Source organism: Xylocopa sonorina, chromosome 6 (genome assembly GCF_050948175.1).
Source record: "Xylocopa sonorina isolate GNS202 chromosome 6, iyXylSono1_principal, whole genome shotgun sequence".
Taxonomy (NCBI): Eukaryota; Metazoa; Arthropoda; class Insecta; order Hymenoptera; family Apidae; genus Xylocopa; species Xylocopa sonorina.
In genome coordinates this window covers 13,936,119-13,954,369 of record NC_135198.1, presented here as the reverse complement: position 1 = coordinate 13,954,369, position 18,251 = coordinate 13,936,119, and the positions used below count along the sequence as shown (strand labels likewise).

The 18,251-nt window shown below is 41.6% G+C and overlaps 1 protein-coding gene across 5 annotated transcripts; it reads left to right on the top strand.

Annotated features, from left to right (window-relative positions):
* The first annotated feature begins 1,660 nt into the window (after positions 1-1,660).
* On the top strand, positions 1,661-17,271 carry Itp (ion transport peptide). Of its 5 annotated transcripts, none has more exons than XM_076896825.1 (4): positions 1,661-1,850; positions 15,051-15,607; positions 15,932-16,052; positions 16,973-17,271. In XM_076896825.1, exons 2-3 carry the CDS (start codon positions 15,054-15,056, stop codon positions 16,050-16,052), a joined length of 675 nt encoding a protein of 224 aa, XP_076752940.1. In that variant the 5' UTR covers positions 1,661-1,850; positions 15,051-15,053; the 3' UTR covers positions 16,973-17,271. The 5 variants fall into 5 exon arrangements, with proteins under 5 accessions (XP_076752940.1, XP_076752941.1, XP_076752939.1 ...); XM_076896826.1 differs by lacking the exon at positions 1,661-1,850 and adding an exon at positions 3,578-3,711; XM_076896824.1 differs by lacking the exon at positions 1,661-1,850 and adding an exon at positions 5,222-5,554.
* Positions 17,272-18,251: the final 980 nt, after the last annotated feature.

Genomic DNA, 18,251 nt, shown 5'->3' with positions numbered 1-18,251 from the left:
TACATTGAATTCATCTGCGCTAGAAATTGCTCGACGCTGGACGTTTGTAGTAGACTCTTACTGATAACTGAGGTTATTTATATTGTATTATAAAAGTCTAAAGTAAAATAGCAAACTGTATAGCTGCTTATTTATTCGTTTTTTTATGGAGTTTTGCGAATGCGAATCGTTTGCATTTTTTGCTCTTCATACGTATCGTGTGAAACAAAAGACACTGCGCGTTACTCTCGCGCGACTCTACGTTTGTTCGCTTGTGTGTAGATAACGATCACTTGGGATTACATATATATATTAAATTTGTGATTAGTTTGAAATATTAACTTGGTTCGAAACTGATGTTGACACGAATAAGGGGAAGAAAAAAGGAAAAGATGAAATCGTATGAAAATTTGACTAGCAAATCTATAGATAGATGTCTGGCAGTAATTTGCAGTTCCTAATAATAGGGGTTCATTAGACTCAATTGAAAGGCTTTTGAAAGAAAAGCGTAAGAAAAGAAAGAGGCGGATAGGCAAGCCGGATACTCGAAAGGGGTGGATGAACATCCGCGACGTGATATTCGTTCGATATGGACGACACGTCGATTCCACCCCTCAACGATCAATTGGCTTAATTTAGACCTAGTTATTTTTCTGTAGATGAAAGAAGGTCAGTGTTGTCCCTTCGCTACGGGTAGACCCGCGTATGGCGCCGCAACGTCGCCTTATAAGCGATCATCTCCCTATATCCTTAATTCTTATTTTCATTACCGTTAACCAACCGGAATAACCTCCAGCAGTGTGGATGCGTTACAAAAAAGCATCGATTCCCGATATAACCGAACGGATAACTGTTAATACCAACGTCTGCGATAGTGTTGCCACTAATGTATGATTTTACCATTTTAATAATTAAGTTCAAACATTGAACAGCGTAAACAATACTATCCGTACGATTGTCACAGTCTACGATATAAAACTGTTCAAACTTAATATTAAATATAGTTATTTTTGTACAAGATGCTACCGGTGATATTTATCAAAGCGATTGATTTGTAAAACCACGTGTTTTGGGGAAAGGATACATCCTATCCGACTGCAATTCTCGACACGAGTTTGCGCGAGTTTTTCTCGCGCGATAAAAGACTAACGGAATCGTTTTTTCGATTTTTTATCGAAGAGACGCAATGTGCACCCTGTTTTCCGTATCTGCGGCCACCCAACCACCCACGCCTTCGACAAGATCTCGTGGTCACGTGTACGTGCTCAAGGTAATCCTCTCTTCGTCGTTCCACGTGTATCCCGAAACGATCCGTTCATCAACTGTCTTCTGTACTCTCCTGAACGGGCACAATTTCATCCTTTTCTTTCTATTCCCGTAATGTGCCTCGATATGTAACGCGATATTGCTTGGGCCTCGAACAAATAAATTGAAGGAAATAAGTGGGAAAAAGAGGGAGGGGTGTGTTCTCCGAAATGGGAGAATCGAAATTCGAAGAGAGAATCGAAATTTTACGTCCAACGGCCGACGGGTTATTAACAAGAATAAAGATTATACGCTCTATTTCTGGCCGTTTGTAATTAGTTGGTAGTCGACTGGTAATGTAAAGGGAAGGTAACTCTTTGGCCGGCTGAGAGGTTGGCGGGGATTGGAGGGCGGATAACGATAACGCGGCGATTCTCTGAGAGGGACGGTGTGTATAGCGACGCGAATAAAAGGTTCTCCGAAAGAAAAGGACGCGCGCAGCGTGCTCAACACCCACCGAGAGGTGTAGGTATATTAGACGCTGGACGCCGCGACGCTCAGATCAGAAGGATTCCATTCGTTGTGCTGTCGGTCGCTGCCGTTCAACGAAGAGCGTATCAAGGAAGGTATGTCGTTTCGAGATACCCGTTTCTTCAATTTCAGTTGTTGTTATCTCGATCGACACTAGAATTTCGTCGAAATTTTCGAGAGAACTTACTACGTTCAATGTTCGATTGTTGAATATCTCGTGTCCAAAGGTCCCGCGATTTACCGCGTACAGGCCCATGGACTTGCAAGAATGTTGCGAGAAAACAGGCACGAAGCAAGAGAAAGAGAATATTCATTGTTCGTTATTTTGATCTTTCTTTGGATAATTTGAAACTTGTATATACTTCTCTCCTCTATATATACGTATCCAGTTATTCAGTTGTTACGGTCGCGTTCCATTTCGTAGTAACCGTGTCAACGAATAGATGGTCATTTAAAAGGATGAGTGAAACAGTGTATGCGTGTACATGAGTCCCCAGCTGCCTACTTGATACACTATATCGAGAAAAGGACGACTGTCTCTTGCTTTCTCGAATCGTTCGTTTTAATTTGCATCAATTGACGTAACCGAACGAGAATGAGAGACAGAGGGAAAAAGAGATACATTTCGGATTAATACACCGAGCTATTCCGATGCTAACATTACAAAGTAACCGATTCGAATCGTTCTAGATATCCCGTAGACTTACTTTTATTGTTTTCTTTTTATCAGATCTCGTACCACGAATTAGTTTCTATTCAATCAATGGTTGGCGCGCAACGCCATCATAAATCGGTCGGTCACGTAACGATGAATATCGATACGATAGTCGAACGAAAAAATTTTCACAGCCATTGGTAACGTCGTACATAGTTAAATAGTAGCAATTCTTGTAATCGATCCTTATACTTGCGTATTAGAAACCAACTGGTGAACACCTCCTACCGCATCGACGAATGATGTAATCGAATCATATCGCGTGGATGATCTCTATAGAAATGATAGTTACGTTAGCATAAAATGTGGACATGTGTACGTGGGGTAGGTAGAGACGATCATCAATTTGCACAGAGGGTAAACTATTCAGGCATGTACGCGATGACTTACGTCAGTCATGTATTGTATGCACGTATACGCACGTATAGATATTATCTGATACGGATATTGTTAGAGAAAGTAACGATCAACAGTCGAATAGAATATGGAAAGGAAGATGGATTGGTATGATTGGTACAATCATAGATGAATGGTGGCGGTGAATATAAGCGAGGATGTAGAGCGAACGATTGAACAAGAAGAAACGCACCGGTCCAGAAAGCTATTCTGGGAATTTCCTACGGAACTCGAAGGCGAGCTACTTTCCATTTTCACAGAAGTCGCCGAGATATTTATAGCTCAGACCTATCGCGGTCCGTTTGTCTGAAAAAGGATATTCCGTTTTTCTCCCGCTTCTCTTTTATTCTCTTTTATTCTTGTTTGACCTCTCCAAATCTCCGTTACTACATACACATGGTAGATACGTAGACACGATGCAGTGGTGCGTGCATGCGTCGGCACTGGTGGTATCCATAGGGGAGCTGTAAAATGGAATGAACTCGGAATGAATTTATTCAGAGAGCATACGTGTAATATGGTTTATGTGTACGGATGTATAGTAAATGGAGCAACCTTTCCGTTGTGACTCGATACGGTTCACCGCGAGAGAACACGATCACGCGCGTGCAAAGGTACGACTGAAAGACGGCGAAAGGTAGGGAAGGGGAAGTGGGAGGGAGAGGTTCGAGAGGCAGAGGAGAAGCGAAGTAGAGATCGTTGGAGAGGGAGTTAGCAATGAACGGGTTACGGGCGCGCGTAAGAGGAACCTAGGCTGATCGTAGTTGTTTCGAGTGTCTGCTTGACTCGCACAGGAGGGTCTTTTAACCGTCCATTCGCGTTAAGTGGCAGTCGTACTAGCACACGTATGTATACATATATATTGCACACAGCGGACGCACGTACGCACGAACGAGCGCGCGCTCGCTCGTTCGTTCGCTCGCTCGCAACACGCACACACGCACACATATAGAGAGGGGCTCAACCGCGGCAGAAAAGGATGGCAAAGCGTGTGCGTGCTTCGCAGCAGCCTTACACAGCCAGCAGTCTGATCTCGAGTCAGTATACACCGTGATTGGCTACTCTATCACAGATGCTTTGCTCTTTGCTCTGAAGCTGATCAATTGGTGCCGCGTGTCGTTTCGTTTTCGTACGTTATTCTATTTTTCTCCTGCCTTTTATAGTGTTTTATCTAACGGCAACTTGTTCGACATATCCTCGATACTCTTCTCGATTCTTCTCGATTCTCCCACTAGACGAGAGAACGAAATTTCGTACGTACTCTACCGAGTACATGTCATCTCGTACGTGTGATCTAGCTGTGCTTTTCCGTCTCCTACATTCCGGAGGTAAACTATCGCGTTATTCCCGTTCAATTACCGTTCATAGAAGCTAATTAATAATTCTAGAGTGAGAGCACGATTATTTCAATGTACAATCGAAACGATCAATGAGAAAAAATGCTACGAGAAATCATACGAGGATCGGAGAAGAAGTATCGTACGCTTTGCCTGTGTTAAAATTTCTTCATATTATACATGCTTTTTTGGGGAAAAGGTTATAAAAAGTTATTTCGTCTTATACCTGTTGATACGTATCGTCGGAAAGGAGAAAGAAGGATGTGAAACGAAAGGAGGAACAGGAAGAAAAGGAGGAAGAGGGTCACTTGCGATCAGAAGAGAAATCACGCGGAGAAAGAGAAGGAGAGAGAGAGAGAGAGGGGGGGAGAGAGAGAGAGTATACGTAAAGTAGAAACAGGAGGTGAGGTGTAGCGGAGGTAGTGGTGGACATAGTTGTGGAGGTGGAAGTGAAGGTGCAAGTGGTGGTGGCTTTGAAGGTGAAGATGGAAGTGGAGGCGGCGGTGGTGGTGGTGGTGGTGGTGGTGGTAGCGGTAGCGGCGATGGAAAGACGGGGAAGACAAGGGCGAGAAAGGGAATAGTAGAAGGAAGAAAGAGAGTAAAATAATTCAAGATGAATAGTAGTAAATACACTACGGTATGAAACAAGTCTGAAAAAGAGCGATTACTTTCGTATCGTGCTGAAAGAGGAAGAAGAGAGTGAAAAAAAGATAAAAAGAGAGAGGGAGAGAGAGAGAGAGAGAGAGAGAGAGAGAGAAAGAGAGAGAGAGAGACACGTGCTTAGTGTTCCCCGTGTTCCATATGTATTCTCGCATTTAACGTACGACTCGACTATTATTCAGTTCCTCTCGAGACGAAGGAACCGTACCGTCGACATCGATACTAAGCCTGTGAGAAAACTGGTATTAAAGTCCATCGGTCCATCTTGTTGTTCGCAGTTTTTTAATCGTGATAAAGTTCGATATTGTATAATTGGATGCCCGAATTGTGTTGTGGAAAAAATTTTGTGTGAAAAAGCGGTGTAAGAGTGATAAAAAGGAAAAGAAAAGAAAAGAGAGAAAGGGAGGAAGGAAAAAGGAAAGTGACGGGGCGCGGTAAGAGTAGCTACCGTTGGGGAGGAAGGAACGAATCTTCGTTACGCTACGTTTTGCGGTAGTCTTGTTAGAGGGGAACGTTTGCCAATCGACCAATGATGAAGTTTCCTTAAATTTTCAACGAATCAGCAGGACTGATCTCGATTCGATACGGTGTTCGTCGAGGGAAATGAAGCTGCCAGCGTGTGCGATCCACCATGGGGGACAACGACCGTCGTCGTGCTACGAGAAGCCGTGTCAACTTTGCAATCCGCTACGTGAGTTTTGAGAGTGAATGTTTCCGAAAGAAAAAAAGGGTAAAAGAAAGAAAATACAAAAGAACGCTTCGGAGCGTTTAATAATCATTCCGCGCGTATTTGGGAAAGGAAAGTGTATTCGAGTTAAACTTGTATCAACGTCAAGTTCCGAAAATTGCTTTTCTTCGTACTCGTTTCTAACTTTACACGTATGTGTACGTACACATGTATATGTACGTACATCATTTTCCTTCGTGTTCTCTCGCTTTGTTAATGTTGATTTTTAAATCTTGTAAGATAACTTATTAGCACGCTTGTTTACGTAAACTCTACGAATGTGAAATATGCGAAAAAAGTTCTTATAGCTTAATCGTACATACCTCGCGATCCATACCCATTTTCTATCGTAATTCGATTGAATCTCGTTTGTTTTTAGCATATATGTATTGTTGAAAAATGGTTTCGAATCTTGATGAAAGAAATTGGTAATTACTAGACAGAACTTTCACGTAACGTGGTTACCAAGAATGCGAAGGAAAATGTCTTGTTACAGAAAATGACGCAATCAACTTATGTCGGTTCACTTATTGGTTGATGCAACCGTGAGGCGAATTTACGCGAATCATGACCAAACAATTTTAATTGTAACTTGTTCTTTTTACGGGTAGAGAACTTGTCGTCCACCGTTTATTCACGATCAAAAGTAATGTAGACGGTAAAAAATATGGCATATGGAGTAAAGATGAAAAAGAAAAAAGCTCGAATAAAGGAAAGAATGTTGGTCCGAAGCTTTTGTTATTCGTGGCTACCTATGCAGAATTTTGAGAAAAGTATCTATTAACTAAATAAATAAACAGAAATATCCGAGAACTATTATATATATATATATATATATATATATATATATATATATATATATATATATATATATATATATATATATATATATATTAGAAGATGAAAGGGTTCGTTATAGATAGGCAAGTGAAATTGATAAAGGAATAGACGAATACATAGAAAGAGGGCTAAGGGAGAGAGAATAGAATAGAGGAAAGGGAAATGTTGCTAATACATTAATACAGATCCATAGTTTAAAGGCCAATACGATCGGCGCGATTCTTCGTATTGTCACGCATGGCCTACCTGTGCACGGAGAATGGGCCTGTCCTTCGATGTATGTATGTATATAACATAGGTACTTCGCGGTTGTTGTTCGGTGTTGAAGCAAGATGGTGGTGGGTGGTCGAGGAGGCGGGCGAACATTTCTGCAGCGCGCGCGCGCCTTTCTCAAGATCGCGATACCACAGTTCCGCGGTGGTACTTGTGTCGCATGTTTCCTTCCGCGACGTTTGAGGAATTCCCCTCAAAGAAGGAAGTGTTTTATACATAACAGACAGGAAAGCGAAAAGATGCGATTTCTTGAGAGACCAGTGATCAAGCTACAAAAATATCATTAAATTCAAGTGTATACAGTCACGTTTCAAAAACTTAGTGAGCTGACAATTGTCCTTGAGGTTTTAAAATCGGCAACAGAAAGATCACTAATCGAATACAAGGACAAACTTTTTTCCTGTGACATTTACGAAGAGAGATTAATTAAGAGTAAGTACCAAGAGGGTAAGGAATAAAGGAAGGAGAGGGGGTGAGAGGGGGGGGGGGGTAGGGAGAGAATGAGTGAGGAAAAGAAGAAAGAAAGAAAGAAAGAAAGAAAGAGTGAGTGAATAGAGGATGGAAGGTTAGATAGAATAAAATCTAGAGAGGGTAGAACAGAGGGAAATAAGAAGGTGAACAAGGAAAGGAAAGAGAAGGAATGAGGTATTTACTTCTTATAATAATAATACTCGTAATAATAACGATAACAACAATTATAACGACAATGACAACAACAACAACAATAATAATATCAATCCTTATTATACAAATGAAGTTTCCTTGAAAAGACAATTAATTTAAAGGTGATAAGAGATATGACAAAACATAAAAGTAGGACTCAATTGTAAGACGGAACGAATGAGACAGAATAGTGCAGAAAAAAGAACGGGAAAAAAAGGACAAGATACAGGAAGCCAGATACAGTGCTACAAGAAACATGAGCAAGTACCTAAGAAACGGAAAAACGACGAAGAAACGGAAGAGAACGTTCTAAATGTGAGTCTTACTGCGTCATTTGTATATTAGAAAAGCAATAGTGTGATAATCTTAAAAAAATTGAGAGAAAGAGAGAGAGAGAGAGAGAGAGAGAGAGAGAGAGAGAGAGAGTTGGTTTTTTTTAATTTTCAAAAGGGAAGTACGCGTACATATAGTAGAGTATTATGGATAAACCTTTGACTGAATGAGGGAAAAAAATGACTTTTTTGTTATCCTTTTGGATAGTTTTACGCTTGAAGAAGTCAAGGAGATTTGACCAGGAGTAGCAATCTGTAGAATGCAGGAAAGAAAACCGCGTTTATATAAACATACTAGTTATATTCAATTTTTGTTCCCCTTTCATTCCTTTACCCGAGTCTTTTAAACAATTCGCTTCGTTTGACGTTTATCACTTTTGTTTTTCTAAAAAATCTTTATTATCGGTTATTCGTGATCCGTATACACTTGGAATAATTTAACTACGCGTTGTAGAAAACAGAGTAACGAGAAGGAAACAGATGTTGGGAGAGGAATAAAAGATATATTACGGTAAAGAAGAAGGTAGAGAGAGGGAGAAAAGAAAGTGTGTGGCTGTTATGTGAGGAAGAAACGGAAAGGTGAAAAGAAGGTATACGATGTGAGGATACAAGGGTTGGAGGGGATGTCACTATCTTTAGAGTTCATTCAGGAAGAATCTTTCACTCGCAGAGCCAAGTGTGGAACAAACGTGAGTTTGCTCATGCTTAAAATATTGACTGATGATATATCGACGTAAGAAGAAAATGAAATGAAAAGTATTCTCCGTGCGTAAATTTTACGTCGAAGGAACGGGAAGAGAATGGAATAGTTTACTGTTAGACGGATCTGCGTCGATGTAACGAAAACAACGCTTACCGATTTACATGCTCCTCCTCGAGTTAAATTAAATATATAAATCGATTGTTTTTAGTAAGGCACAAAAACTAAAAGCGGAAGAAAAATCAGGTGGAACGAGCTAAATACAGCGAACCACCTGTAGCTTGTAGCGACACGCCTCTCGAGAAACTCGCCCATTGTGCATGCGCATTTTCTGGCAATGGGATCGAAACTTGGCTTGCGCATTCATATACAAGTGTATATCTATGTATCTGTCGGTGTTTCACACGAATAATTGTAGAATAATTATTAATTAACAACGATTTTACATCTCCTGATTGTTTCATGATTTAACAAGGAAGAGAGAGAGAGAGAGAGAGAGAGAGAGAGAGAGAGAGAGAGAGAGAGAGAGAGAGAGAGAGAGAATGATGTCGCAATGCTATCATCTTGTACACTGTTAGGCCATTGGGTTAAACGTGAGAAAATGTAAGAGAAAACAAAACGGACGAGCGAAATATAAGAGAAAGAGAGAGAGAGAGAGAGAGAGAGAGAGAGAGAGAGAGAGAAAGATGAAGAGAGAGATAATAGCCAAAAGGAGGTTACATATGTTTGAGTACGGGTGCAGTGTAAAATACGGTGAAGCGAAACGAGAGAAGTGAACGACAGAGAAAGGCTATATCTGTAGGTACAACTTGTCGTAATGCAAACCATAGGACGCCAAGCTGTCTGCCGGAACACTGCTTTGCCCCACTACAGCGTACAGTACGACGCTAATGTCCAATCGCGACGTCTCTGCCAGCCGTGACTACAACTCTTGTCTTGTTCTTCCTTCTGCATTATTTCTGCTTTTGCTCCTATTTCTGGTCTCTTTTTTGCTGTCACGCGTACATGTATATAAGCGTAATCGTTACTTTGACACCGTTGCGTTCAGCTCTGATTCAGTTCCAGCATTTTCGCCGTTTACGTTTCCGGCATTGCAGTTGTCGCGTTGCCGTACCTATGTTTACATCAAAGTCGTCGAGAATTGAGAACGAAACAATAATAACGACAACCATTGTACGTACGGTCAAAAAACGTTCAAATCCCGAAATGGACGAAACAGGACGAGACACGAGAGAGAGAGAGAGAGAGAGAGAGAGAGAGAGAGAGAGAGAGAGAGAGAGAGAGAGAGAGAGAGAGAGAGAGAAAGAAACGTTGACGTTAGTTAGTTGATACTAGAACGAAAGTAGAAATGAGCAACACGGTGCAGAGTTTGTCCTAGATACTTTTGCACACTTGTCAGCCTATAACCGCCTATAGTTGCACTATCTCGAGAAAAAAAGCACGTTGCTGGTATCGAGGATAAAAAGTCTCGAATAACATATTTAATAAATTTTCCAGCGTTTCTACGATTTACCGCGCGACAGAATGTTGTAATATCTTTTTATGTATGTATATTCGCCCTTCGAAAAGTATGAAACGCAGACAGGCAGAGAATAATACTTTGGTTACAATTTACATTTCGTCTCGATACTTTCCGTCTCTATGCAATCGGTTCCTTTGAACGTCTATTACGATGCTATTGATATGGAAGAAAAAAAGAAAGAACAAGGAAGGGCAAATGAAAAGGCGTGTATGCGCGCACATAAAGCTCAATCCGAACGACACACCTGTTGAACATTCCTTCGCAAATACCCGCGCGTCGACTACGTGCAGTGCATACGAAGTTATATACATACATGCATATATACGTACGTACATACTTGTACATGTATAGTTTTGGACGCAGCTGTGCTTGCCTTGCCTTGCCATGCCATGCCATGCCTTGCCTTGCCTTGTCTTGCCATGCCATGCCTTGCCTTGCCTTGCCTTGCCTTGCCTTGCCTTGCCTTGCCTTGCCTTGCCTTGCCTTGCCTTGCCTTGCCTTGCCTTGCCTTGCCTTGCCTTGCCTTGCCTTGCCTTGCCTTGCCTTGCCTTGCCTTGCCTTGCCTTGCCTTGCCTTGCCTTGCCTTGCCTTGTCTTGCCTTGCCTTGTATACGAGCCGATCACGAGAAACCTTATTTATTTAACGAATTTCATGGAAATAAGTTTCACCGATCTTCTTTCAATGTAACGACAATTGAGAGACTCGTTCCGTCAGACTTTGACTTGTTTCTATGAAATTTCTCTAGAGCGTGTATTTCAAGGGATAGATAGAAAGGCGGTGCGGAATGATTCGACGAAATATGTATGTATCACGTCGAGTTTCTTGGTAATATAATAATCCCATAACAAGGGCGATGATTTAGCTGACTCGGTTGGCAGAATATGGCGCGTATCATCATCGTTTAATTCGTTTGTCTCTTTGTTAAGATTTCATAAACGCACGGTGAGCATTAGGCTAAGTAGAGGTACGATTGTGCAGTTGTACAGAAAAGTTGGAAGCAGCAACAATTGGAGGAAAATGAGAAACAGCTCGAGTATAAGAGGAATAAAACTAATTGTTTAGTAAGTAAAAAAGGAGGGGAGAGGCTTATCAATCGTTTGATCGTACTGTTTAGAGATTTAATCGTTGCTTGTTGGTTAGCATAGGTTAATAGGACTGTCCTTATGTAATTAACGCGAACGATTGACGTCATTGGCTCTTCTATTTATGTAGCCTCTCTTGGAGAATCGACCAGCCACGTAGTAGTAAATACTATACGCGTGTTTCTGTTCTTCTCATTCCAATGGTCGGTAATTCGACATGTGTACGTATGCATCGACGTACCTACATACATAGATATGTACGCATCGAGTTGTTTCTACGAAAATATACAGTATGACACCAGAGGAACGTATTCTTTTTTTGCGTCCTCTTTACAAGATGCCTCCGTACATGCTTTAATAGCGGTAGATATCGTACAACTCCGAGAGACAGAAGTTACGTTATGTTTCAAACGTTCGTTTATATGGTACATACTTATCTATAAACACACGCGTCATAAGTATTTGTAAGTATCGTAAGTAGGGGTAGGGAAAGAGGGTGGGGAGAGATGGGAAGAAAGAAAAGAATCCGAAGGAGGAAAAAGTATGCGCGTGTGGTGAAGACAAGAGAAGGGAAAGAGATCGTATTCGCATTTGGAATCACGTACGGATTCCCGTTTCTGTCGACTCCGACGACTTTTCCTTCTTGACGAGGTTACAAACAGCATCCGCATCAGTACGCGTCAGAATGCGAACTGGGTGATGATCTTCCCGTCTATTAAATTATCGTCGCATTGATCTTGGAAACGAGCGTTGGATCGTTATGTTTGTTCCAAGATCTCTTCACGATCGAAGACACCGGACATTGGACGCCGGACGCCGGACGCTGGACTCCTCGATCCTCCTGTCGTCCGTTCAACCCGCCTATGTATCTCTCCTTCTCCTCAAGTTGTTCAGCTTCTCCTTTTCTCCCGCGTTGCTCTCAACCCTAGTCCGGCCTCTTCCCCCTTCTTTTCCCCGTCTGTACAAACAGGAGCAACGATTCTGGCCTTACGATTGCAAACGTATACCGCGCTCGTCCAATGAGAAATGATGCCGTTAGATAAACTCACTTCCCATTGGACGATCACAGGACGCGTTTGCGTTTCCGAAGCCAGGACTATTGCTCCCGTTTATTCCTACGTGTCTTTATACCCTCCTCGTTGATCTTCTGATGACTGGTGAAAAGATCACCAAATAATAACCAGTACTCTTGTTCGAACTACGTATCCTTCGATAGTTTTAAGAAAGAAAAGAATAAAGAACCATGCGTACCGCATTGGTTTACGTATTGGAAAGATTGCGAGGCGAAAAACCCAATAGATTCAAGTAAGTACAGGGATGGGAACGTGGCGTATAACAACATAAAGATCATTGGTAGCCTTCACCGGTTGCTTGATCCTGCAATCTCGTTGTCGCATGATTTACGATTCGTTTCTTCTTTTTTCTTTTCCTTTTTCGCTCTTTCGGTTTTTGCCGCGATTGTCCATTGCTCTTCCTTTTCGTCTTCTTTCGCTTCTTAATGCTTTCATTCCCATCCACTCAGCCTTTTTGCGTGTACGTATGTCCATAGTATACCGCAAACGTATCGGGCAAAATAAAATCCATGTTTTCAAAATCTATATTTATACGTATTAATTTTTCCTATTCGTGCCAATAGATTTCCTTAAACACGCGCAAACAGGGAAAGAATCATCTACATTACGAGTAAGTACGTAGTATACGCGTAAAGTTTCCTCGCAAGGAAAGTAAAACAAGAAAGCCGAGAAGGTTATACGACATTGCGTGGATATGTATATATGCGTACATAGGTATGTCACGATTGTGGTAAAAGTCAAACTCGGTAGAAACCGTGAAGCACACGCGGTCCTAGCGAGTTCTCCTCCACCGTAAGCTCGTCGAGCAACTCCTTCTGATTGAGTCATCCGGCATGGTAAGAGGACCACCTGGTGCGAAGAACCAGCGATGCATCTAACGATATACTATAGATAGTTTCGCCTCGTGGTTTCTTCCCCTTAACTCTATCAACCGGATTCGATTCGATTCGATTCGATTCGATTCGATTCGATTCGATTTGATTTGATTCGATTCGACGCGACGCGACTCGACTCGACTCGATTTCATTGCGTTTGACTGGATCCAATCCGATTCGATAAAAATGTTCTCTCCTTTTTTTGGTAAGCACGTACTGCTTATATTCTGGCTTTTTCAATGTACATTGTATACGTTATACATATATATACGAGGGAGACGACAAAGAATACGTGGTACCGGTTTACGTTCGTTCAGTTGGTAAATTCTCCAAGAATAAGGACAAACTCTGTTTAAATCGTACACGATTTAAATGCGTGTCGGCGTGCATGTATAGACACACATACGTGCGCACACGTACGTATCGCATAACTAGTGATTCGGATAACAGCGCGCGACAGAATCGTGATGCGGTGTCGAAGAGTGTATAGTTTTTTGCTAAGGGGGATTTACAGATTGCACACCTGTGCATGGCTTGGCTGAGGGAAGACCTCACCTGTCGAGCAACCGGTCTCCATTGACTTTTTCTTCGTTTACGTACGCTCACTCTCCCGCCCTCTGCTTCCCACCACACTGACCATTCTTATCTTCTCCTTTCACCCTTACTCTACCCATCGTATTCTGTCCATCGTCGCTGATTACTCACCCTCCATCTCATCTGTTATGCACCTTGAATCTGTAACCCGTATATACACGTTACAAATACATGTATTACCGTTTGTTTTCTATCGTAGCTCCGAATTACGAATCTGTAAAACTTTCATCGTATCGATAAAACGTCAGACCGTAGACGAGTATGTGGAGCGGTCTCTCTTCTTATCGAAAAATCTATCCACGGGGACGATCTCGGACGATCTCTCAAGTTTAGCGGTAAATTACTTGAAAGGTAAATTATTGGGCCGTAGGCAATTACCAGGTGGAGTCCGATATCGCGTGGAGGGAGAGACGATTTGAGTGTTCCGAGAATCGGTCGCGGCTAAAAATAAGATCCCACCCGGGAGCGGTGATTATGTTCCGAAAAAAGAGAACCCGAGCGAAACGTTCTCCTCGGCGGCGTGTGCAGGTGCCGACCGCCGACGAGACGATGGAAAAAAGGACGAACGCGAAACTGTAGTGTGTGTTGGAGAATCTTCCATTGCCCGCATCGCCGCGCATAAGAAGGCACCCTTCGTCTCGCACATTGCTATGCGGTACGTTGCTGTGTAGTGCCGTGTCGTGTCGTGTCGTGTCGTGCCGTGCCGTGCCGTGCCGTGCCGTGCCGTGCCGTGCCGTGCCGTGCCGCGCCGTGCCGCGCCGTGCCGCGCCGTGCCGCGCCGCGCCGCGCCGTGCCGTGCTGTGCCGGTTCGCGCTACAGCTCCGCTTAATGAAGTTGTCGGTTCAGGACGTTCACAGGTGGGGCCTACCTGCGTGTGGTCCATTCACAGGGGCTGCCACAGGACTGGTTAGGAGTGCTTTACATCTTTACTTTTACCTCTCGAACCGTTTCGAGTTGGTGGACCGTCTCGAGATGCCGCGTGTTCGAGCAGGACGACGGATCGTTGTCGTTGTCGTCGCTGTGTTGCAGTTTGTCGCTGTCACGGCGGTAAAGGGCGGATGTGGACGGTCGTTGTTACGAGCGTAGCGCGAAACTTTCGAAAAAGGGAATTGGTCTTCCCTTCCTCTCGTCTATCCTTCTCTCACTTTGTTTCTCCTTAACGCGATAGAGACGCGAATTTAAGTTTAATTACGTATGTAAGTACGTTAGTTAGCTTCTAAGAGGTATACACTTTTATTTCTTCGTTGTAATTTATAATCAAGTACATATACATACATACATACATACATAGATACATGCGTACATATATATAGATAGATAGATAGATAGATGGATGGATAGATAGATAGATAGATAGATAGATAGATAGATAGATAGATAGATAGATAGATAGATAGATAGATAGATAGATAGATAGATAGATATTTGAGATACGTTTCGTTTAGCGGTGAACACCGCTTGAAGGATTTGTAGCTTTTGAATTGATTCGTTTGATTCTTGTTCCAGACTATGCATCGGCAACAGAGGCTTCGATCTTTGGCATTGCCAGTTTCTCAGTCTCAAAGGTCAATCGCAACGATACCAGTATCACCGAACAGGTCGATGTCATCTGTAACGACGTCTCCATCGAGCGCAACATCGTCGGTGTCGCCGTTGTCATTGGCAACGACGACGGTGTCAGGATCGCAACCGTCGTCGATCTTTTTATCATCGTCAGCAACGTGGCCAACGGCAAATTTATCGTCCTACACCTGGAACGTGCAGCAAACCTCGTGCTCGAGGTTATCTTCGTTACCAAACGAATCGTCGATCGCGTCCACTGTATCGATACCTTGCCCGAAACTCGTCTCTGTATTGGCCTGGTCGGTAACGCTGTTACTCGTCTCGTCGTGCATCGGTTTAACGGACGCTGGTATCTTAAACGGACATCCTTTGGGTAAAAGGTCTTTTATCGATATTCAATGCAAGGGTATATACGACAAGAGCATCTTTGCCCGTTTGGATCGTATCTGCGAGGATTGTTACAACCTATTTCGGGAACCACAGTTGCATCAACTATGCAGGTAATTGACCGCATGAGCCTGAGTTGTTACACGCACGTACGCACGACGCACGCACGCACGCACGCACGCACGCACGCACGGCGAACGAACAAAGTGTACGCGTAGTAAATCTTGACAAGACGTTTCGCGGTTGAACAATCGCGTTTGTCACCTGTTTGCTATACTACGTTCTCGTTATTCCCTAGTACCACCGGTAACGCGCGCGCGTGCGTATAGGTGTTTCATTTGTTTTCAGATTTCGGAGAAATCGCAAGACAACGACGCGTCGTGAATCCCGCGACTCGCATTTATATTCAGCTGTTTGTATTTTAAAATGTTTTTCAGGAAAAACTGCTTCACGTCGGACTACTTCAAGGGATGCTTAGACGTGCTGCTGTTACAAGACGAAGTAGAAAAGATCCAAACATGGATCAAGCAACTTCACGGAGCGGAACCTGGGGTTTAGGTAGCTTTGTTTTTTTTGTTTATGATTTCTTTTCTACTCCTTTCCGTTTCACTTTTTATATACACTTTTACCGTTCGATTACCTTTCTATTATTCTATTTTCATTCTTTTATCATTCGTTTTAGTCTAATCGTTTCGTTCTCCCCTTCGTCTAAAATACCATACGATTTAAATCCTTTCAAACATTTTCAAACTGTCATCTTTGTTTTCCTCCCTCTGTTTCGTTTCGATTTTTTAGTTGCACGTTTGTTTACGTTGCTCGCTTATAAAATCTCTCGTTGCCGATACTTACGAAACACTTACGAAAAAGAGCTAATTGGTTTTCCGATCGAGAGAGAACGATTTCCGCCTTTGACGTCGTCCCAAGAATTTCCGAACCACGACTATTCAACGATGTACACACGATACATTCACGCATGCTGTATGTGCCTTTAGGTAATTCCGACAGCGAATTGATTTCACGATACTAGGTAGCCGATTTTAAGTCCAGTAACAACAGAAACAGATTTTTTTCATATCTATTTTACGAATCGATTTTTGTCGCACGTTACAAATTTTAGGCTAACGTACGTTTTTCAGAAAACGGGATAAGGATAACAAGCAGCGAAAGGAAATCCGGCAAGGATAAGAATGATAAAATAAATATATATTTTTGCAACGAATAAACCTTTTTGCAGGATCTTTTGCACAGCACAGGAAGCAGCTGTCGTTTTGACGCATTTTCTTTTTCCTCCAATTGCAAGGATGACTTTTTCTTTTTTTCGTTTCTTCCTTTTTAAATGAAAGCACACGGATAATTTTCAAACTGAACCAACGGTTTTTTCTCTCTCTCTTAATTCCTTTCGAATCGAATTTCACTTGATAAAAAATAAAATAAGAATTGATCAGATGTTTAATAAATTGTTTTATGTGTACACCTAGGCAAGACTGCTTTGGTACGCAATACTTTACAAGCTGTATTCAAGCGTTGCTGCTTGAAGATGAGAAGGAAAAGTTTCAAGAGATGGTCGAGTACCTAGGCGGCAAGAAGTAAGAGGGATACGACACAGAGGCGCTTTCATTACGAAGGATTTCATTTGCACGACATCAACGATGAACGATCCGAATAAGAACAACGGGAGAATAATTCTGCATAGAATTCACGCTATTTCCTTCGTGACGTCCGAAAGACCGAACACTCCTGCTTTGGGAACTTGTAGCACGCTACGCGATCATACGCCTCTAAATTATTCTATGTACGGTAATATATCCGATAAATTATCAGATTAAAACAAGAAGCTACACCTTCGGTAGGTGTAGAGAAAAACACACACACACACACACGCACAGGTATGCACTTATTTTCGCGATAAATCCAACGGATGGGAAATAAATTTCTCGACACTTTTCTGAAAAACTGCAAACGAACAGCAAACGGTGGTATGAGCGAGATTTGCGTGTTAATGTTCCCATATAAGAATCTAGTCGACGGAATATTTGCGTTCTCGCGATATTTACGTTTTATCCAATTAGAAATTAATTATACATACACGTTGAGTATTGTCGTTTGTTATTACAACGATTATTATTTTTTATTTTCTTTTATATTGGTATTTACTATAATTCTTAAAAACTAGAACAAACGAAAAAAACAGAAAAAAGACAAAAAAAAAAGCAAAAAATTAGTAATCGCGTACATGTTACTTATTAAGTATATGATTCCAATAGTTAAATGTAGCGATATCTACAATTCTTAACAGTTTACCGTAATTAAAAATCTCACCGAAACAAATAGTTTTATACCTTTTAACGGGCAAAGTAGCAAACTTGCGCAAAATTTTATAATTGCAATAATAGAGTACACACAATTGGTCGTAAGCATGTTTATAGGCAATTGGCAAAAACATTCAAAGGCCATTTGAAACAAAAATCGAGAGGGACTCGTGTGAACACTTAATCGAATTATTATTATTATTATTATTATTATTATTATTATTATTATTATTATTATTATTATTATTATTATTATTATTATTATTATTGTTAGTATTATTATTATTAGTATCATCATCGTCGTCGTCGTCATCATCATCATCATCATCATCATCATCATCATCATCATCATCGTGGTGGTCGTCGTGGTCATTATTTTTATTATCATTAGAATTATTATTATTATTATTATTATTATTATTATTATTATTATTATTATTATTATTAT

Bases quoted from the DNA above. Each gene is read 5' to 3' on its own strand.
- Itp (XM_076896824.1), top strand. From the start codon at position 5,495: ATGGGGGACAACGACCGTCGTCGTGCTACGAGAAGCCGTGTCAACTTT. The intron at 5,555-15,050 runs GTGAGTTTTGAG...TTCTTGTTCCAG, and splicing joins TCAACTTTGCAATCCGCTAC to ACTATGCATCGGCAACAGAG. The intron at 15,608-15,931 runs GTAATTGACCGC...AATGTTTTTCAG, and splicing joins CAGTTGCATCAACTATGCAG to GAAAAACTGCTTCACGTCGG.